The following is a 22,859-nucleotide window of genomic DNA, read 5'->3' as shown; positions in this document are numbered from 1 at the left end:
TCCTGTTAATATAAGAGATTTTGTTTCTAAATCTATTAGGAAGGCTATGTCTGTTATTCCTCCTTCCAGTAAGCGTAAAAGGTCTTTTAAAACTTCTCTTTTCTCGGATGAATTTTTAAATGAACATCATCATTCTGATTTGTCTGTTTCTGATGAGGATTTTTCTGGTTCAGAGGATTCTGTCTCAGATATTGACACTGATAAATCTTCATATTTATTTAAAATGGAATTTATTCGTTCTTTACTTAAAGAAGTTTTAATCGCTTTAGAAATTGAGGATTCTAGTCCTCTTGATACTAAATCTAATAAGCGTTTAAATTCGGTTTTTAAACCTCCTGTAGTTATTCCAGAAGTTTTTCCTGTCCCTGATGCTATTTCTGAAGTAATTTCTAGGGAATGGAATAATCTGGTTATTCTTTTACTCCTTCTAAAAGATTTAAGAAATTGTATCCTGTGCCATCAGACAGATTAGAGTTTTGGGACAAAATCCCTAATGTTGATGGGGCTATCTCTACTCTTGCTAAGCGTACGGCAGATAGTACTTCCTTTAAGGATCTTTTAGATAGGAAGATTGATTCCTTTCTAAGGAAATGTTATAAATGTATATCTTGCAGCGCCAAGATGTCAACCATACAAGCTGTGCTCTTGTTGCGGAATCTCCCAACCAGATCCCAAAATGTCAATAAATTAAAAGTGCTTAGTGAGTACAGCGCTACAAAGTCCTAGAGGAAAGGATTTGTGGCTAAAGATGGTGTCCACGATTGGTATAACTATAACTGACGAGTTGATCGTATTGCAAATAGCCTATAGGTCTAAGTGCATAAATGTTTCGATGTATACGAAAAATAATAACTTATAATGGATCAGATGCTCCTATATGTTATGCTAAAACCATTTATTATGTTTTACTAATAACATTTTACTAATAACATTTTGATTTAACATATGTAGTTAAAAATCCTTGACAATGTGTGTGTACATAAAATACATAAAAGTCCTTTAAAACACAGTTCTATGACAGGATATTAAAAACAAATCTATGGTACCAATATGTGCACATAAAAAAGGGGGGGGGGGATTTTCAGAATATAGTCTTAAAAATCTGAAGAATAGTCGTGTGATCCTATGGTATATCGACTTTATAAAGTGTCTCAATGTTGGTGTGTTCAAATATAGTGAACCACTTAAAAATATGAAAAATATGAAAAAATAAAAATAAAATAAAAATGTGTGAAAAAATGTGAAAAAAATAGATTAATTGCCTCTCAAAAATGAAAAATATCAAAAAATTATCAAAAATATCAAAAATATCAAAAATACTAAAAATATCAAAAATATAAAAATTTTAAAATTTGTGATATCACAACTGTGAAAAATAAAAGATAAAATTAAAATAAGTGGAGTGTTATATATAATAGTGTAACAAATGATCCCAAAAGGTGTAACAAATGTTCCCAAAAGGTAGTGATAACTCCAAATGCAAATGATATTGAGAAGTCTGTTGAGACTTAAATGTATCCAAAGTATATATCCAAACAGGTGTAGTTATATTGTGGTTCCTATGTGTAGGTCCTCTTCTTGAGGTGTGTGTTAGAACCTCAGTATATCATCTTGAACCTATAAAATAATGAGAAAAGCGAACATAGTGCAATAAAGCTACTAAAAGATAATAGTAAAAGTAATAAACTCACCAATAAGATCCTGAGCCGTAATACCAGTTAGCCAGCGCGTTTCGGTTCACATAGAACCTTTCTCAAGACTGGTACCGGCTCTATCGTTTGTTTGCCTTAAATGTATTGTTTGGCCAATGGGATTGGATTAGTTTTTGCGCCAAAAATTCGTGCCAAATAAGCCGTTACGAAAAATGCGTCTTTTCGTTGTATATAAGTCCTAATTTGATGCTCCTTGTGTGTTGTCTCTATTTCTTATTTTATAATAATATTTGTTTCGTTATCGTACTTATCCTTGTAGTTGATGTGTAGAGTAATATCTTGTTTGCCGGATGTTTTTTCCGGAAATGGAGATTAACCGGAAGTGACATCGTAGTTCGTGTGCGCACTTCCGGTTACCGCATGTTGTACCTCTGTCCACAGAGACTATGTCTCTGAAAATTGGGGTTGTTTTGCCAATATTTTGTGATTAGTGGTATTGGGCTCAGGATCTATCTAAGTGTTATAAAATGGTTTGTTTGTGTCTATATACACTAAACGTAATCTGCAATGGATTGGTCCATTCTAGAGCACAAAAGTACATATAAATATATATAGAAATACAGATACAATAAAATAGAGATACATAATCATATAAAAACGGAAATACATAATCATATAAAAACAAAAAGACTGTATATATAGCCTTTCAAATAAGTGCAATAAAATCATATATGTTATCATTTTATTGGTCTATTTAAAATCCATTATAAAGATATTTCCACATAATTAGGAACATATAAAAATATATAAAAAATAAATAGAAACATATGTATGCCTATAAATACATATAAAAACCTATAAGAAGATGGAAATTTCCATTTCCTGTGGCACTTGGGGTCGAAAAAATGTAATATCTGGGTCTCATAACCCAACTGTACGTTGGTCACAGTGGACCCTAACTCTGATAGACAGGTTGTGTATATTTGTGTGTGTAGGACAGTGTATATATAGAGTATATGAAAATAACTTTCTTAGTATATGTATATAGGGACATATACAAAAATAACATTGTATAAAACAGAGTGGTGGGATAGGAACGGGAGGTGAGAATTAGAAAGCAAGAGTTAAAATGTTAAAACAAAAGGTAAAACAACTAGGTTAAAACATGGGTTAAAATGTCAGTCTTTTTAAGAAGAATACCAGTGGTTTCTAAAATCTAAAAAGCCTGAACTCTAAAACTTTAAAACCTTAAAACTCCAAAGAACCAAACTCTCAAAGTGCACAAGTTTCAAAATGTATAAGCTGGATGGCCCTTTGGTATATTTCCATATTTTTTCACCCATTACATAGGTGTTGTAGGGGGTCAGATATGGGGTTATCATAGTAGATGGAATATTTCCGTGCTGCTATTTAGGCCTTTGGGAAAGGTGCAGTCTAACTGGAAAATCCACTTTGATTCTACTTTCAAAAGTTGTCTTTCAAAATCTCCCCCTCTCCAATTTTTTATTGGTCTGCTGATGCCCATATATTTAAAGGATTTGTTGTTACCATTATGGACTTCCTTAAAATGTTTGTACAGTGGGAAGTCCTCCTTGCCCCACTTTATCTGTAAGAGGTGCTCTCGAATTCTATCTCGGAGTTTTCTGGAGGTTTGTCCTATATATTGCAGTCCACATCCACATTCAATTAGGTATATGACGCCCGAATCCTGGCACCTAATCATTTCTTTCATATTAAAAGACTCTTTTGTGATCTTGGATTTAAACGTCTGGCTCTTCTTGCCGTGTTTGCAAGCCTTACATAAATGGCATGGAAAAAAGCCTTTTAATGGTTTGCCATATACATCATTTACTCTGGTCTTTCTGGTTGCTATAGGTACGCTGGGGGCAATCATAGTCTTTAGGTTTTTCGTTTTCCTATATATGAACGTGGGGGACTCTTCCAGATCCTTTCCAATTATGTTATCTTCCTTGAGAAAATGCCAGTGTTTCTTAATTATCTTTTCAATTAGAAACTTATTCTCACTGTATTCCGAGATGAAAGGTACCTTTATGGTGTTGCTTCCTTGTGTGGTCTTTTCTTTATATTTCAGCATCGATCTTCTGTCCATTTTCCCCACTTCTTCTATTGTTTTATGTATAGTATCTTCGTCGTATCCCCTGTCCATGAATCTTTTTTTCAGGATTTCAGACTGTTCTTTCCATTTATCTGTGTCAGAGCAGTTTTTCCTAATCCTCATCAGTTGTCCTTTCGGGATATTCGATTTCCATCTGTGATAATATAAAAAATATAAAATAAGAAATAGGAACAACACACAAGGAGCATCAAATTAGGACTTATATACAACGAAAAGACGCATTTTTCGTAACGGCTTATTTGGCGCGAATTTTTGGCGCAAAAACTAATCCAATCCCATTGGCCAAACAATACATTTAAGGCAAACAAACGATAGAGCCGGTACCAGTCTTGAGAGAGGTTCTATGTGAACCGAAACGCGTTGGCTAACTGGTATTACGGCTCAGGATCTTATTGGTGAGTTTATTACTTTTACTATTATCTTTTAGTAGCTTTATTGCACTATGTTCGCTTTTCTCATTATTTTATAGGTTCAAGATGATATACTGAGGTTCTAACACACACCTCAAGAAGAGGACCTACACATAGGAACCACAATATAACTACACCTGTTTGGATATATACTTTGGATACATTTAAGTCTCAACAGACTTCTCAATATCATTTGCATTTGGAGTTATCACTACCTTTTGGGAACATTTGTTACACCTTTTGGGATCATTTGTTACACTATTATATATATCACTATTTTCAAGGATTTATTTGACTTTCACTCCACTTATTTTAATTTTATCTTTTATTTTTCACAGTTGTGATATCACAAATTTTAAAAATTTTATATTTTTGATATTTTTTATATTTTTAGTATTTTTGATATTTTTGATAATTTTTTCATATTTTTCATTTTTGAGAGGCAATGAATCTATTTTTTCACATTTTTTCACACATTTCTATTTTATTTTTATTTTTTCATATTTTTCATATTTTTAAGTGGTTCACTATATTTGAACACACCAACATTGAGACACTTTATAAAGTCGATATACCATAGGATCAGACGACTATTCTTCAGATTTTTAAGACTATATTCTGAAAATCCCCCCCCCTTTTTTATGTGCACATATTGGTACCATAGATTTGTTTTTAATATCCTGTCATAGAACTGTGTTTTAAAGGACTTTTATGTATTTTATGTACACACACATTGTCAAGGATTTTTAACTACATATGTTAAATCAAAATGTTATTAGTAAAATGTTATTAGTAAAACATAATAAATGGTTTTAGCATAACATATAGGAGCATCTGATCCATTATAAGTTATTATTTTTCGTATACATCGAAACATTTATGCACTTAGACCTATAGGCTATTTGCAATACGATCAACTCGTCACTTATAGTTATACCAATCGTGGACACCATCTTTAGCCACAAATCCTTTCCTCTAGGACTTTGTAGCGCTGTACTCACTAAGCACTTTTCCTTTCTAAGGAAAGCTTATTTATGTTCAGGTAATCTTCTTAGGCCTGCTATTTCTTTGGCTGATGTTGTTGCAGCTTCCACTTTTTGGTTGGAGGCTTTGGCGCAACAAGTGTCAGATCATAATTCTCATAGCATTGTTAAACTTCTTCAACATGCTAATAACTTTATTTGTGATGCCATTTTTGATATCATCAGAGTTGATGTCAGGTATATGTCTTTAGCTATTCTAGCTAGAAGAGCTTTATGGCTTAAAACTTGGAATGCTGATATATCTTCTAAGTCAACTTTGCTTTCCCTTTCTTTTCAAGGTAATAAATTGTTTGGTTCTCAGTTGGATTCTATTATTTCAACTGTTACTGGGGGGGAAAGGAACTTTTTTACCTCAGGACAAAAAATCTAAGGGTAAATATAGGGCTGCTAATCGTTTTCGTTCCTTTCGTCAGAATAAGGAACAGAAGCCTGATCCTTCCCCTGTTTGGAAACCGTCTCCAGTCTGGAATAAATCCAAGCCTTTTAGAAAGCCAAAAGCCAGCTCCCAAGTCCACATGAAGGTGCGGCCCTCATTCCAGCGCAGCTGGTAGGGGGCAGATTACGATTTTTCAAAGAAATTTGGATCAAATCAATTCACAGTCTTTGGATTCAGAACATTGTTTCACAAGGGTACAGAATAGGTTTCAAGGTAAGGCCACCTACAAGAAGATTTTTTCTTTCTCGCATTCCAATAAATCCAGTGAAGGCTCAGGCATTTCTGAAATGTGTTTCAGATGTAGAGTTGGCTGGAGTAATTGTGCCAGTTCCAGAACAGGGGCTGGGGTTTTACTCAAATCTATTCATTGTACCAAAGAAGGAGAATTCCTTCAGACCAGTTCTGGATTTAAAAATATTGAATCGTTATGTAAGGATACCAACATTCAAAATGGTAACTATAAGGACTATTCTGCCTTTAGTTCAGCAAGGGCATTATATGTCTACAATAGATTTGCAGGATGCATATCTGCATATTCCGATTCATCCAGACCACTTTCAGTTTCTGAGATTCTCTTTTCTAGACAAGCATTACCAGTTTGTGGCTCTGCCGTTCAGCCTAGCAACGGCTCCAAGGATTTTTTCAAAAGTTCTCGGTGCCCTTCTATCTGTAATCAGAGAACAGGGTATTGTGGTATTTCCTTATTTGGACGATATCTTGGTACTTGCTCAGTCTTCACATTTAGCAGAATCTCATACAAATCGACTTGTGTTGTTTCTTCAAGAACATGGTTGGAGGATCAATTTACCAAAGAGTTCATTGATTCCTCAGACAAGGGTAACCTTTTTAGGTTTCCAAATAGATTCAGTGTCCATGACTTTGTCTCTGACGGACAAAGACGTCTGAAATTGATTTCAGCCTGTCGAAACCTTCGGTTTCAATCATTCCCTTCGGTAGCCTTATGCATGGAAATTCTAGGTCTTTTGACTGCTGCATCGGACGCGATCCCCTTTGCTCGTTTTCACATGCGACCTCTTCAGCTCTGTATGCTGAACCAGTGATGCAGGGATTATACAAAGATATCACAGTTTATATCTTTAAATCTGATTGTACGACACTCTCTGACGTGGTGGACAGATCACCATCGTTTAATTCAAGGGGCTTCTTTTGTTCTTCCAACCTGGACTGTGATCTCAACAGATGCGAGTCTGACAGGTTGGGGAGCGGTATGGGGGTCTCTGACAGCGCAGGGGTTTGGGAATCTCAGGAGGCGAGATTACCAATCTACATTTTGGAACTCCCTGCGATTTTCAGAACTCTTCAGTTGTGGCCTCTTCTGAGGAGAGAATCGTTCATTTGTTTTCAGACGGACAATGTCACAACCGTGGCATATATCAATCATCAAGGGGGGACTCACAGTCCTCTGGCGATGAAAGAAGTATCTCGAATACTTGTATGGGCGGAATCCAGCTCCTGTCTAATTTCTGCGGTTCACATACCAGGTATAGACAATTGGGAAGCGGATTATCTCAGTCGCCAGACGTTGCATCCGGGCGAATGCTCTCTTCACCCAGAGGTATTTCTTCAGATTGTTCAAATCTGGGGTCTTCCAGAAATAGATCTGATGGCTTCTCATCTAAACAAGAAACTTCCCAGGTATCTGTCCAGATCCAGGGATCCTCAGGCGGAGGCAGTGGATGCATTGTCGCTTCCTTGGAAGTATCATCCTGCCTATATCTTTCCTCCTCTAGTTCTTCTTCCAAGAGTGATTTCCAAGATTCTAAAGGAGCGTTTGTTTGTACTGCTGGTGGCTCCAGCATGGCCTCACAGGTTTTGGTATGCGGATCTTGTTCGGATGGCCAGTTGCCAACCTTGGACTCTTCCGTTAAGACCAGACCTTCTATCTCAAGGCCCATTTTTCCATCAGGATCTCAAATCATTAAATTTGAATGTATGGAGATTGAACGCTTGATTCTTAGTCATAGAGGTTTCTCTGGCTCCGTAATTAATACTATGTTACAGGCTCGTAAATCTGTGTCTAGGAAGATATATTATCGAGTCTGGAAGACTTACATTTCTTGGTGTTCTTCTCATCAATTTTCCTGGCATTCTTTTAGAATTCCTAGAATTTTACAGTTTCTTCAGGATGGTTTGGATAAAGGTGTGTCTGCCAGTTCCTTGAAAGGACAAATTTCTGCTCTTTCTGTGCTGTTTCACAGAAAGATAGCTAATCTTCCTGATATTCATTGTTTTGTACAGGCTTTGGTCATTAAGTCAATCTCTCCTCCTTGGAGTCTTAATTTGGTTCTGAGGGCTTTACAAGCTCCTCTGTTTGAACCTATGCATTCTCTGGACATTAAATTACTTTCTTGGAAAGTTTTGTTCCTTTTGGCCATCTCTTCTGCTAGAAGAGTTTCTGAATTATCTGCTCTTTCTTGTGAATCTCCTTTTCTGATTTTTCATCAGGATAAGGCAGTGTTACGGACTTCATTTAAATTTTTACCTAAGGTTGTGAATTCTAACAACATTAGTAGAGAAATTGTTGTTCCTTCATTGTGTCCTAATCCTAAGAATTCTAAGGAAAGATCATTACATTCTTTGGATGTAGTAAGAGCTTTGAAATATTATGTTGAAGCTACTAAAGATTTCCGAAAGACTTCTGGTCTATTTGTTATCTTTTCTGGTTCTAGGAAAGGTCAGAAGGCCTCTGCCATTTCTTTGGCGTCTTGGTTAAAGTCTTTGATTCATCATGCTTATGTTGAGTCGGTTAGAACTACTCCTCAAAGGATTACAGCTCATTCGACTAGGTCCGTTTCTACTTCCTGGGCATTTAGGAATGAAGCTTCGGTTGATCAGATTTGCAAAGCAGCAACTTGGTCTTCTTTGCATACTTTTACTAAATTCTACCATTTTGATGTGTTTTCTTCTTCTGAAGCAGTTTTTGGTAGAAAAGTACTTCAGGCAGCTGATTCAGTTTGATTCTTCTGCTTATAATTTCAGTTTTTTTCATTATAAGATTTAAACTTATTTGGGGTGTGGATTATTTTTCAGCGGAATTGACTGTCTTTATTGTATCCCTCCCTCTCTAGTGACTCTTGCGTGGAAGTTCCACATCTTGGGTATCTGCTATCCCATACGTCACTAGCTCATGGACTCTTGCTAATATGAAAGAAATGAATTTATCAGGTAAGTTCTTACATAAATTGTTTTTTATTTTAGTCCCTCCCTCTCTAGTGACTCTTGAGTGGAAGACTCCACATCTTGGGTATTGATATCCCATATGTCACTAGCTCATGGACTCTTGCCAATTACATGAAAGAAAACATAATTTATGTAAGAACTTACCTGATAAATTCATTTCTTTCATATTGGCTAGAGTCCATGAGGCCCACCCCTTTTTTATGGTGGATATGATTTTTTGTATAAAGCACAATTATTTCCAAATTTCCTTTGTTGATGCTTTCTACTCCTTTCTTTATCACCCCACTGCTTGGCTATTCGTTAAACTGAATTGTGGGTGTGGTGAGGGGTGTATTTATAGGCATTTTGAGGTTTGGGAAACTTTGCCCCTCCTGGTAGGATTGTATATCCCATATGTCACTAGCTCATGGACTCTTGCCAATATGAAAGAAATGAATTTATCAGGTAAGTTCTTACATAAATTATGTTTTTCCCAAGCCTGGACACGAGATGTCCCAGATCCCTGGGCTGTGGACATAGTTTCTGAGGGTTTTAAATTGGAATTCAAGACTTTTCCTCCCAGGGGCAGGTTTCACCTCTCAAGGTTATCTGTAGGCCAGATAAAGATAAAGGCTTTATTGTTCAGGATGTTTCCTCCCTGGGAATGATAGTTCCAGTCCCAGTACAGGAACTCGGTCTAGGTTTCTATTCCAATCTGTTTGTGGTTCCCAAAAAAGAGGGAACTTTTCATCCCATTCTAGACCTAAAGTGTCTCAACAAGTTTCTCAGGGTACCGTCCTTCAAAATGCAGACCATTCTTTCCATTCTTCCCTTGGTCCAAGAGGGTCAGTTCGTGACGACCATAGACTTGAAGGATGCATATCTTCATGTTCCCATCCGCAGGGATCATCACAAGTTCCTGAGATTTGCATTTCTAGACAAACACTTTCAGTTTGTGGCTCTTCCATTTGGCCTTGCCACAGCTCCCAGAATTATCTGAAAGGTTTTGGGGGCTCTCTTGGCAGTAATCCAGTCTCGGGGAGTTGCAGTTGCACCCCATCTGGACGACATTCTGGTTCAGGCGCCATCTTTTCAACAAGCAAATTCTCACACAGAGATCTTGTTGTCTATTCTACATTCTCATGAATGGAAAATGAATCTGGAAGAGAGTTCTCTTGTTCCAGCTACAAGAGTTGTTTTCTTAGGGACCATAATAGATTCCCTCTCAATGAAAATTTTTCTGATGGACATCAGAAAGGCCAAGATTCTTTCCTCTTGCCTTTCTCTCCAGACCACTGTTCGACCATCAGTGGCTCAATGTATGGAGGTAATTGGTCTGATGGTTGCTTCAATGGACATTTTTCTTTTGGCTTGTTTCCATTTAAGAGCTTTGCAGTTGTGCATGCTCCGTCAATGGAACGGGGATCATGCAGATCTATCTCAGAGGATAGATCTAGATCAGACGACAATAGACTCTCTCCCATGGTGGCTTTCTCAGGAGCATCTGTCTCTGGCAACATGCTTTCAGAGACCTTTCTGGGTGATTGTGATCACAGATGCCAGTCTGCTGGGCTGGGGAGCAGTCTGGGACTCGTAAGAGGTGCAGGGACTCTGGACTCGGGAGGAGTCTGCTCTTCCCATAAACATCTTGGAGTTGAGAACGATTTACAGTGCTCTAATGGCTTGGCCTCAGTTGTCCTTAGCCCGGTTTATCAGATTTCAGTCAGACAACATAACCTCTGTGGCCTACATCAACCACCAGGGGTAAACTCCGAGTTCCTTAGCCATGAAGGAAGTGGCTCAGATTATTCAGTGGGCGGAAGCTCACAATCTGCCATCCACATTCCAGGAGTGGACAACTGGGAAGCGGATTTCCTGAGCAGGCAGACTTTTCATCCTAGAGAGTGGGAACTTCATCCGGAGGTGTTCTCCAGCATAATCCTCAAATGTGGGATTTTGGAGTTGGATCTGATGGCGTCTCGGCAGAATGCCAAACTTCCAAGGTACGGTTCAAGGTCAAGGGATCCACTGGCTGTTTTGATAGATGCTCTGGCGGTTCATTGGGATTTCAGGCTAGCATACCTATTTCCTCCATTTGCTCTCCTTCCATGAGTCATTGCTTGTATCAAACGGGAGAGAGCAACAGTGATTCTAATAGCTCCTGCGTGGCCTCGCAGGATTTGGTATGCAGACCTAGTGGAGATGTCGTCTCTCCCGCCTTGGAGATTGCCACTGAGGAAGGACCCTCTGATTCAGGGTCCTTTACTTCATCCAAATCTCGTTTCTCTGAAGCTGACTGCTTGGAGATTGAACGCTTAGTTTTGGCTAAGCGTGGTTTTTCGGAGTCGGTCATTGAGACTTTGATTCAGGCTCGCAAGCCTGTTACTAGGAAGATTTACCATAAGATATGGTGTAAATATATTTATTGGTGTAAATCTAAGGGATACTCTTGGAGTAGAGTCAGAATTCCTAGGATTTTGTCTTTTCTCCAGGAAGGTTTGGAGAAGGGTTTGTCAGTACCCTGAATGGTCAGATTTCTGCTTTGTCTATCTTGCTAGATAAGTGGCTGGCAGACGTACCAGATGTGCAATCTTTTTGTCAGTCCTTGATCAGGATTAGGACTGTGTTTAAATCTGTTGCTCCTCCTTGGAGCCTTAACCTTGTACTTAAAGTCTTACAGCAGGCTCCCTTTGAGCCCATGCATTCCATAGATATTAGGTTGTTATCTTGGAAGGTTTTGTTTCTTTTGGCTATTTCTTCTGCTCGGAGAGTCTCGGAACTCTCAGCTTTGCAGTGTGATTCGCCTTATCTTATCTTTCATGCTGATAAGGCGGTTCTTCGTACTAAGTAAAGTTTTCTTCCTAAGGTTGTTTTGAAATATTAATCAGAAAATTGTTGTTCCTTCTCTATGTCCTAATCCTTCTTCTCATAAGGAACGTTTGAGCACAACTTGGATGTTGTGTGTTCTCTGAAATTTTACCTACAGGCGACTAGAGATTTTCGCCATTCTTCAGCCCTGTTTGTTTGTTTCTCTGGGAAACGTAAAGGTCAGAAAGCTACTTCTCTTTCTCTCTGGTTGAGAAGTTTAATTTGTTTGACTTATAAGACTGCTGGGCAGCAGCCTCCTGAGAGAATTACAGCTCATTCCACTAGGGCTGTCTCCTCTTCTTGGGCTTTCAAAAATTAAGCTTCTGTGGAATAGATTTGCAAGGCTGCAACTTGGTATTTTCTGCATACTTTTTCCAAATTTTCCAAATTTAATACTTTTGCCTCGGCTGAGGCTTCTTTTGGGAGACAGGTTCTTCAAGCGGTGGTGCATTCTGTTTAGGTCTACCTGTCTTGTCCCTCCCTGATCTTCTGTGTCCTCTAGCTTGGGTAGATGACACAGTAATTGAGGACGCCGTGGACTCACCAAAGAAATACATATATCAGGTAAGCATAAATTTAGTTTTTTGTCAAGGATGATGACAACTATATGATGACAACAGCATGCAGTGGCTGAAAGGAAGGGCCCTGGACTGCCTAAACATTAATTTAAAGGTTAAGTGGTAGATTGGTGACTTCCGGAAAGGTCTCATTAGTCTCAAAGTCTGTAGAAAGATGTGAATAATCAGTAGTAAGGTCAAAATGTCCTAAAAAGGAAAAGACAATGGACACACACACAAACTCAAACACAAACTTGCACATACACCCAAGGAAACACTGACAGAGACAGCCTCAGAAAACACACAGACATACACACACAGAGAGACACCCACAGAAAACACACAAAGACATACATACACACACACACACACACACAGAAAACGCACAAAGACATACACACAGAAAATACACAGACATACACACACACACAAAGACGTACATACATACACACACACAGAAAACACACAAAGACGTACATACTCACAGACACCCACAGAAAACACACAAAGACATACATACTCCCAGGCACCCACAGAAAACACACAAAGACAGACATACATACACACACACAGAAAACACACAAAGACGTACATACTCACAGACACACAGAAAACACACAGACGTACATATACAGAGACATACACACACACACTCTCTATACACACACACTCTCACAGAGACACCCACAGAAAATGCACAAAGACATATGCACACACCCTCACAGAGACATACACACACAACCTCACAGAGACATTGCTATGTGTACGTGTGGTGTATTGTCTGCTCGGTGTAAGTGTGGTGCGTATGAGCGTATTGTCTGCTTGGTGTAAGTGTGGTGTGTGTGTGTTGTCTGCTTGGTGTAAGTGTGGTGTGTGTGTGTTGTCTGCTTGGTGTAAGTGTGGTGTGTGTGTGTTGTCTGCTTGGTGTAAGTGTGGTGTGTGTGTGTGTTGTCTGCTTGGTGTAAGTTTGGTGTGTGTGTGTTGTCTGCTTGGTGTAAGTGTGGTGTGTGTGTGTGTTGTCTGCTTGGTGTAAGTGTGGTGTGTGTGTGTTGTCTGCTTGGTGTAAGTGTGGTGTGTGTGTGTTGTCTGCTTGGTGTAAGTGTGGTGTGTGTGTGTGTTGTCTGCTTGGTGTAAGTGTGGTGTGTGTGTGTGTTGTCTGCTTGGTGTAAGTGTGGTGTGTGTGTGTGTTGTCTGCTTGGTGTAAGTGTGGTGTGTGTGGTGTCTGCTTGGTGTAAGTGTGTTGTGTGATGGTGAGTGTGTTGTGTTTGTGAGTGTGTTGTGTATCTGAGCGTATTGTCTGCTTGGTGTGTGCGTGCTGTCTGCTTGGTGTGCGCATTTTGTGTTGGTGTCTGAGCTGTTAGTGTTTGATAGCTGAATTGTCATTACAATGTGTGTGTTGTGGTGTCAGCAATCATTTGTGTTTTATACGTGACGGCATTAATATAAATTTACATAAAGCTACTAGTGGCACACTGTATTACTGTTCAATTTAATAAAAAAAATTTATATTAAAACATAGAAACAGTTTGCACTCAGTTTTTGTCACATTAATTAACCAAGATGTGTGAGAGGCACCACTGCTCTATATCAGCAACCAGCCTGACATGACGCTACGTAACCTTCCGGAGCGGTTTCTGTGATTTTAACTACAAAATGTACATTTTCTTCTTAAACGGGGAGAGTCCACAGCTGCATTCATTACTTTTGGGAAATACAGAATCTGGCTACCAGGAGGAGGCAAAGACACCCCAGCCAAAGGCTTAAATACCTCCCCCACTTCCTTCATCCCCCAGTCATTCTTTGCCTTTCGTCACAGGGTGGGGCGTCTGATGTTTGATGTACTCAGTCCAAGGTGTCCTGTCCCTGCAGGGATAGCTGGGATTACGGATCCTGCTATGACAGTATACTTAAGGGTTCCTGAGGTCATTTGGTTCTCCCCTTCGATAGGGGACGGGGTTCAGATGAATCCATAGAGATCTTCCGTACCTGGTTTAAGGGGGTGCTTACCTCTCCTCTATGGTACTTCATTCCAGATTGCATTGTCCGGATTAGTTCCGATCTCTTTTAACAGTACCTCTTCCTTATGGTCAAAGTTGGTTGTGTATTTTGTTTCCCTTTTCCTAGGGGGTCAGTCTTCCTGCCATCTTATTGAGGAAATCCGATCCTTAGGGTTCGTTTTCTTACAATATCCTCTTCTGATCCTATAATTTTTGGGATCTGGGGGATTGTATGTTGTCTCTTTTTCATATGTTCGGTTGCCCCTGCTTGGGCGAATCGGTTTGGTTCCGGCGCCTGCTAGGAGTTTTATGATGCTCGTTCATTCGTCAATTCCTTGAGCCGTAGGGGCCCCTAGAGGTTGATCCAGAGTGGATCTTTTAGAGACTGTCATATTCTGTCAATCAGAGATTACTTTCTAGTTTGAGTTCTGATCTCTTTTGGGTCCTGCCTTCGTCTACTTGGTGGGTGTGGATCCGAGAGGCCCATGGGGATGAGTGCTCAGTCTCTGGGATACTTACATGGGAGATCAGTGTTTAAGGGGGCATGGCTGTGATTGCATCAACATTGGTGCAAGGTCATCTTCAGATGAAGTTATCTTGTGGATGTTCCTCAAGGGTTATTAGTTTGGATCCGGGTTCCGGGTGTCCGGTCTTTTAACCTAGTCCTTGTCTTTGGTTAGGCATTTTGGTTAATCTGTTTTCCAGATGTGATAGACTTTGGATCTGGTCGGTTGAGTAACAGGTTGGTTTTACCGATCCTGGGAAAATCTCCTTGTTCCTACTGGCGGCTTCTTTTATTTCCTTCCAGAGATATGGGAATTTCTCTACTGAGCTGGCTGTAGTGGCCGGATGGTACCTTAGCTGCCTAGCAAGCGGATTTGCAGTGGATTTGCAGTTTGAAGACCAGTTGCAGCTATTTGCGCCTTGCATGGGTGCTAGCAAGCTGTTGAGTCTTCGATTCCTTTCATTTGGAAGAATCTGGTCTACTGCATCTATCCTGTTGGCTCCTCCGGAGGTCGTTTTGCTCCTCTGCTCCTGGAGGTTGGATTTTCATGTTGCATACTATTCTGATAGTTGTTAGTCGAGGGTCTCTCTTAGTTGAGTGTACCTTCCCCTCCAGTTCTGAAAGGAGATGCGAGTAGGTATCTTGGAACCCAAACTAGTCTCTCTGAGGGTTCGTGCCTCTTCCTCCTTCCTTTCCTGAGTAGGATTCTCGCTATGGGTGCGAGAGGTCCCGGGTTCAGGGCCCGGACGAGACCAACTTTAGATCTCGTGGCTGGAGATTCGTTTCTGATCTCTGGGCCTGGTCGTTACAGATAATTTTTGTTCTCCCTTGTCCTTTGGACTTTCCCAGTCGCTTTGGTGCTGGGACTGCTTGCTCGGAGTAGGGGTCAGGAATTCTGACTGTACTGTTGAGCATTGACCGCGTTTCAACAATAAATCAGTCCAGCAATTCAGGAGTTAACCAAGTAGCGAAGTGAGATAGGCAGGGATCAGCAACAATCAATCAGTCCAGCAAACAATCACACCCAGGAGTACATAAAGTAGCACCTATACTTGGGCAGGGATAGATTATTTGCTGCAGATTAAAATACTTGAGGATTGACAGGAATCCCGGGGGGGGGGGGGAGCAGAGGTGAGGAGGAGAGGAAAGAGTTAACCACACAGGCTAGGGTTAAGTTTATGTTCAAAGGTTTTTGTTTGTTTTGTTTTTTTCTCTTTTTCTTTTCTCTTGCTTTTTTGTTGTCTGTTTGTTTTGTTTTCTTTCTCGTATATATAAGAAAATAGTAAGTGCACTACAGGGTAACCAATTTATGCATTTTCAGGTTTTCCTTTGTTTTAAGGAGCTTTACTAACTGTTGTGAATGCTAAGAAATGCGATCAATATTTTATGGTTCTCCTTGACTTGTAACCATGCAGCACTTGAAACTTGATGTATGTATCTCTTACCACTTGTAAGATGCACGCAAAAAATAAAGATATTTAAAAAATACCTGAGGATTGGTGCCACAGGACCGGTCGGCATCAGGAGCGTGCGGCGATGACGTCAGCGCCGCACACGCCTCCAGAGCCGACACAGCCCTAGGCAGCGAGCAGTAAGAAGACGCCGGGCCCCTAGCAACGGCTAGAGCGGTGTGGCGTGACACACTCACAATAGCACTGGATACACAACCTGCACCAGAGACACACCATAGCACTGGATACACAACCGGCACCAGGCGCACACCATAGCACTGGATACACAACCGGCACCAGACTCACACAATATGGCACCAGACACACACACCATAGCACTGGACACACCATACGGCACCAGACACACACCATAGCAATGGATACACACAGAGGCGTAACTAGAAGTCACAGGCCCAGGTGCAAGAATCTAAGAAGGGCCCCCCCCCCAAAAAAAAGTGAATTTGATACATATCTTTCTTTTTTTTTTTTTTTTTTTTACATTTAACACAGAAAAAAATGTGAATCAGATTACATGTATGCAAAAGGAGGTACCCTGTGCCCACAGTCTGTGAGATGGTCTTACCCCCTATTACTGTATATAGTGACACTGTTTAACCCACCAGTACTGTATATAGTGAGTCAGTGACACAGTCTGTAATCTGCCGGTGAGATGGCTGGCCTGATCCTACTCACCCCAGTACTTTATAAAGTGATCACAGTAGTCTGTGACATGGTCCAGCCCCCCCCCGTACTGTATATAGGGGAATTGTATAGTGACACTGTTTACCCCCTCCCCCCATGCTGTAGGAACAAGGTCTGTAATTTGCTGGTTCAACAAACATACACACACACACACATACATGCATATATACACATACACAGTCACATACATACATACACACACACATATATACACCAGTGGGTAAAACAGAAAGACTAACCCCTGTAGTAATAGACACTAGTGAAGTATCATGTCACACTCACATGATATCAGTGCAGGCAGTGGCAGGTCAACAGTCACAATTGCGACCTCTGCACCCCCTGTAGTTTCGCCCCTAGATACACAATCGGCACCAGACTCACACCATAGCACTGGATACACAACCGGCACCAGGCACACACCATAGCAATGGATACACAACCGGCACCAGGCACACACACACCAGCACTGGATACACAACCAGCACCAGGCACGCACACCATAGCACTGGATACACAACCAGCACCAGGCACGCATACCATAGCAATGGAAACAACCAGCACCAGACACACCATAGCACCGGATACACAACTGGTACCAGGCGCACACCGTAGCACTGGATACACAACCGGCACCAGACACAAACCATAGCACTGGATACACACCATAGCATTGGATACACAGCCGGTACCAGGCACACCATAGCATTGGATACACAACCGGTACCAGACACACACCATAGCACTGGATACAGACACTATAGCACTGGATACACAACCGGTACCAGGCACACACCATAGCACTGGATACACAACCGGCACCAGGCACACACACACACCATAGCACTGGATACACAACCGGCACCAGGCACACACACACCATAGCACTGGATACACAACCGGCACCAGGCACACACACACCATAGCACTGGATACACAACCGGCACCAGGCACACACACCATAGCACTGGATACACAACCGGCACCAGGCACACACACCATAGCACTGGATACACAACCGGCACCAGGCACACACACCATAGCACTGGATACACAACCGGCACCAGGCACATTGCTGTGTGTGGGGTTGGTTGTTTCTGAGTGGGTTTTGGACATTGCTGTGTGTGGGGTTGGTTGTTTCTGGGTGGGGTTTGGACATTGCTGTGTGTGGGGTTGGTTGTTTCTGGGTGGGGTTTGGACATTGCTGTGTGTGGGGTTGGTTGTTTCTGGGTGGGGGGGTTGGTTGTTTCTGGGTGGGGTCTGGACGTTGCTGTGTGTGAGGTTTGTTGTTTTCTGGGTGGGGTTTGGACATTGCTGTGTGTGGGGTTGGTATTTTCTGGGTGGGGTTTGGACATTGCTGTGTGTGGGGTTGGTATCTTCTGGGTGGGGTTTGGATATTGCTGTGTGTGGGGTTGGTTGTCTCTCGGTGGGGTTTGGACACTGCTGTGTGTGGGGTTGAGGGTTCCTGTGGGATTTGGACACTGCTGTGTGTGGGGCTGAGGGTTCCTGTGGGGTTTGGACACTGCTGTGTGTGGGGCTGAGGGTTCCTGGGTGGGGTTTGGACATTGCTGTGTGTGGGGTTGGTTGTTTCTTGGTGGGGTTTGGACACTGCTGTTTGTGGGGTTGGTGGTTTCTGGGTGGGGTTTGGACATTGCTGTGTGTGGGGTTGGTGGTTTCTGGGTGGGGTTTGGACATTGCTGTGTGTGGGGTTGGTTGTTTCTGGGTAAGGTTTGGACACTGCTGTGTGTGGGGTTGGTTGTTTCTGGGTAAGGTTTGGATACTGCTGTGTGTGGGGTTGTGGGTTCCTGTGGGGTTTGGACACTGCTGAGGGTTCCTGTGGGTTTTGTACACTGCTGTGTGTGGGGCTGAGGGTTCCTGGGTGGGGTTTGGACATTGCTGTTTGTGGGGTTGGTGGTTTCTGGGTGGGGTTTGGACATTAGCTGTGTGTGGTGTTGGTTGTTTCTGGGTAAGGTTTGGACACTGCTGGGTGTGGGGTTGGTTGTTTCTGGGTAAGGTTTGGACACTGCTGTGTGTGGGGTTGGTTGTTTCTGGGTAAGGTTTGGATACTGCTGTGTGTGGGGTTGAGGGTTCCTGTGGGGTTTGGACACTGCTGAGGGTTCCTGTGGGTTTTGTACACTGCTGCATGTGGTGCTGAGGGTTCCTGTGGGTTTTGTACACTGCTGCATGTGGTGCTGAGGGTTCCTGTGGGTTTTGTACACTGCTGCATGTGGTGCTGAGGGTTCCTGTGGGTTTTGTACACTGCTGCATGTGGTGCTGAGGGTTCCTTGGTGGGGTTTGGACATTATGTTGTGGGGATTGTACTGTAATAGGTCACAGCTGTTTTTTGATGAGTTTGGAAATTGCATCAACACCAGCCAACCCCTACAGCAGAGCGGTACATATCAAGGACAGATATGTTCCTGGGCAGGCTGTTATTAATCACAGGTTTCTTATAGAGAAAGTGCGACAAACATTTTTTTGGGAGGAGTAATATGGTGAATGCCAAGACAGAGCTTCCAGGATGTAATAAGTAAAATTTATCATTCAAGATGTATTTTGATGTTCAGTTAAAGGGACACTCAAGTCAAAATGAAACTATATTTGCACACTTTGAGGCACCAGCTCCTACTGAGCATGTGCAAGATTCACAGGATAAACATATGCATTTTATGATTGGCTGATGGTTGTCACATGATGCAGTGGGTGGGAAAATAGAACGAACTTTAAAATTTGTCAGAAAAAAGTTATTTTGCATTGTGTTTTTATTATCCGTTTACTGATTATAATGTGCTACTGTGTTTAGTGGTCCTTTAACCTTTGTGTGCTGTCCAGTTGTGCCCAGTGAGTGATGTGTGTGTGCCGCTCCCTATCAGCTGATAGCATTGCTGTTTGTCACCCCACAGGGAGCTGCTATCCAGCTGCCCCTCCCTCACTCACCTGGACTTGTCCTCATGTCGGTACCTCCCCCGAGGGATGAAGCGAGTGTATCGCAGCACTGAGGAGATATGCAAGTGTCTGCAAGGGCTGCTAGAGGGTCTAGAGGTGGCACCGGAGGAAGAAGCCTGCATGTAATCATCAGATGCTGGTCACAAGGACTTCAGGACACCTTAGGGACAAAAATACTTAATCCTTTCTTGCACCAGCTGTTCTTCTGTTTTGTGCTGTCATCTGATTTGGGCCACATCTCAATGAGGAAATAACTCAATTTGCATTGAAGACATTTGTGTGCTTGTTGTGAGTGTGTTGTGTGTTTTGTGTCCTTGTTGTGAACTTGAGGTGAGCATGTTGTGTGCTTGGTGGGATCATATTGTGTGCTTGGTGTGAGTGTGTTGTGTGCTTGGTGTGAGCATGTTGTGAGGGTGTTGTGTGCTTGGTGTGAGCGTTTTGTGTGTTGTGCGCTTGGTGTGAGCGTTTTGTGTGCTTGGTGGGATCATGTTTGTTTGGTGTAAGCGTGTTGTCTGCTTGGTGTAAGTGTGGTGTGTGTGTGAGCATATTGTCTGCTTGGTGTAAATGTGGTGTGTGTGTGAGCGTATTTTCTGCTTGGTGTAAGTGTGTTGTGTTTATGTGTGAGCGTATTGTCTGCTTTGTGTTTGTGTGGTGTGTGTGAACATATTGTCTGCTTTGTGTATGTGTGGTGTGTGTGTGTTGTCTGCTTGGTGTAAGTGTGGTGTGTGTGTGTTGTCTGCTTAGTGTAAGTGTGGTGTGTGTGTGTGCATGTTGTCTGCTTGGTGTAAGTGTGGTGTGTGTGAGCGTATTTTCTGCTTGGTGTAAGTGTGTTGTGTTTATGTGTGAGCGTATTGTCTGCTTTGTGTACGTGTGGTGTGTGTGAGCATATTCTCTGCTTGGTGTAAGTGTGGTGTGTGTGAGCGTATTGTCTGCTTGGTGTAAGTGTGGTGTGTGTGTTGTCTGCTTGGTGTAAGTGTGGTGTGTGTGAGCGTATTGTCTGCTTGGTGTAAGTGTGTGTGTGTGCGTGTTGTCTGCTTGGTGTAAGTGTGGTGTGTGTGTTGTGTGATGGTGAGTGTGTTGTGTATCTGAGCGCATTGTCTGCTTGGTGTGTGCGTGCTGTCTGCTTGGTGTGCCCATTTTGTGTTAGTGTCTGAGCTGTTAGTGTTTGATAGCTGAATTGTCATTACAATGTGTGTGTTGTGGTGTCAGCAATCATTTGTGTTTTATACGTGACGGCATTAATATAAATTTACATAAAGCTACTAGTGGCACACTGTATTACTGTTCAATTTAATAAAAAAAATTTATATTAAAACATAGAAACAGTTTGCACTCAGTTTTTGTCACATTAATTAACCAAGATGTGTGAGAGGCACCACTGCTCTATATCAGCAACCAGCCTGACATGACGCTACGTAACCTTCCGGAGCGGTTTCTGTGATTCTAACTACAAAATGTTCATTTTCTTCTTAAACGGGGAGAGTCCACAGCTTCATTCATTACTTTTGGGAAATACAGAACCTGGCCACCAGGAGGAAGCAAAGATACCCCAGCCAAAGGCTTAAATACCTCCCCCACTTCCCTCATCCCCCAGTCATTCTTTGCCTTTCGTCACAGGGTGGGGCGTCTGATGTTTGATGTACTCAGTCCAAGGTGTCCTGTCCCTGCAGGGATAGCCGGGATTACGGATCTTGCTATGACAGTATACTTAAGGGTTCCTGAGGTCCTTTGGTTCTCCCCTTCGATAGGGGACGGGGTTCAGATGAATCCATAGAGATCTTCCGTACCTGGTTTAGGGGGTGCTTACCTCTCCTCTATGGTACTTCATTCCAGATTGCATTGTCCGGATTAGTTCTGATCTCTTTTAACAGTACCTCTTCCTTATGGTCAAGGTTGGTTGTGCATTTTGTTTCCCTTTTCCTTGGGGTCAGTCTTCCTATCGTCTTATTGAGGAAATCCGATCCTTAGGGTACGTTTTCTTACAATATCCTCTTCTGATCCTATAATTTTTGGGATCTGGGGGATTGTATGTTGTCTCTTTTTCATATGTTCGGTTGCCCCTGCTTGGGCGAATCGGTTTGGTTCCGGTGCCTGCTAGGAGTTTTATGATGCTCGTTCATTTGTCATTTCCCTGAGCCATAGGGGCCCCTGGAGGTTGACCCAGAGTGGATCTTTTAGAGACTGTCATATTCTCTCAATCAGAGATTACTTTCTAGTTTGAGTTCTGATCTCTTTTGGGTCCTGCCTTCGTCTACTTGGTGGGTGTGGATCCGAGAGGCCCATGGGGATGAGTGCTCAGTCTCTGGGATACTTACATGGGAGATCAGTGTTTAAGACCCCGTGGGGGCATGGCTGTGATTGCATCAACATTGGTGCAAGGTCATCTTCAGATGGAGTTATCTTGTGGATGTTCCTCAAGGGTTATTAGTTTGGATCCGGTTTCCGGGTGTCTGGTCTTTTAACCTAGTCCTTGTCTTTGGTTAGGCATTTTGGTTAATCTGTTTTCCAGATGTGATAGACTTTAGATCTGGCCGGTTGAGCAACAGGTTGGTTTTACCGATCCTGGGAAAATCTCCTTGTTCCTACTGGCGCCTTCTTTTATTTCCTTCCAGAGATATGGGAATTTCTCTACTGAGCTGGCTGTAGTGGCCAGATGGTACCTTAGCTGCCTAGCAAGCGGATTTGCAGTGGATTTGCCGTTTGAAGACCAGTTGCAGCTATTTGCGCCTTGCATGGGTGCTAGCAAGCTGTTGAGTCTTCGATTCCTTCCATTTGGAAGAATCTGGTCTACTGCATCTATCCTGTTGGCTCCTCCGGAGGTCGTTTTGCTTCTCTGCTCCTGGAGGTTGGATTTTCATGTTGCATACTATTCTGATGAGTGTACCTTCCCCTCCAGTTCTGAAAGGAGATGTGAGTAGGTATCTTGGAACCCAAACTAGTCTCTCTGAGGGTTCGTGCCTCTTCCTCCTTCCTTTCCT

General features: G+C 42.1%; 1 protein-coding gene across 2 annotated transcripts in view; it reads left to right on the top strand.

Moving 5' to 3' along the window:
• Positions 1-21,204, top strand: part of FBXL6 (F-box and leucine rich repeat protein 6) — a 441,814-nt gene extending 420,610 nt beyond the window's left edge. For both annotated transcript variants that reach the window (XM_053715504.1, XM_053715503.1), the window contains one exon: positions 19,839-21,204. In XM_053715504.1, the coding sequence (XP_053571479.1) occupies positions 19,839-20,007 (169 nt within the window). In that variant the 3' untranslated portion in view covers positions 20,008-21,204. The remainder of the gene's footprint in view (positions 1-19,838) is intronic.
• The last annotated feature ends 1,655 nt before the right edge of the window (positions 21,205-22,859 follow it).

The sequence above is a fragment of the Bombina bombina genome, chromosome 5, assembly GCF_027579735.1.
Source record: "Bombina bombina isolate aBomBom1 chromosome 5, aBomBom1.pri, whole genome shotgun sequence".
Classification (NCBI taxonomy): Eukaryota; Metazoa; Chordata; class Amphibia; order Anura; family Bombinatoridae; genus Bombina; species Bombina bombina.
Note: the sequence above shows the minus strand (reverse complement) of the source record. Positions and strands in the feature narration are given on the sequence as shown.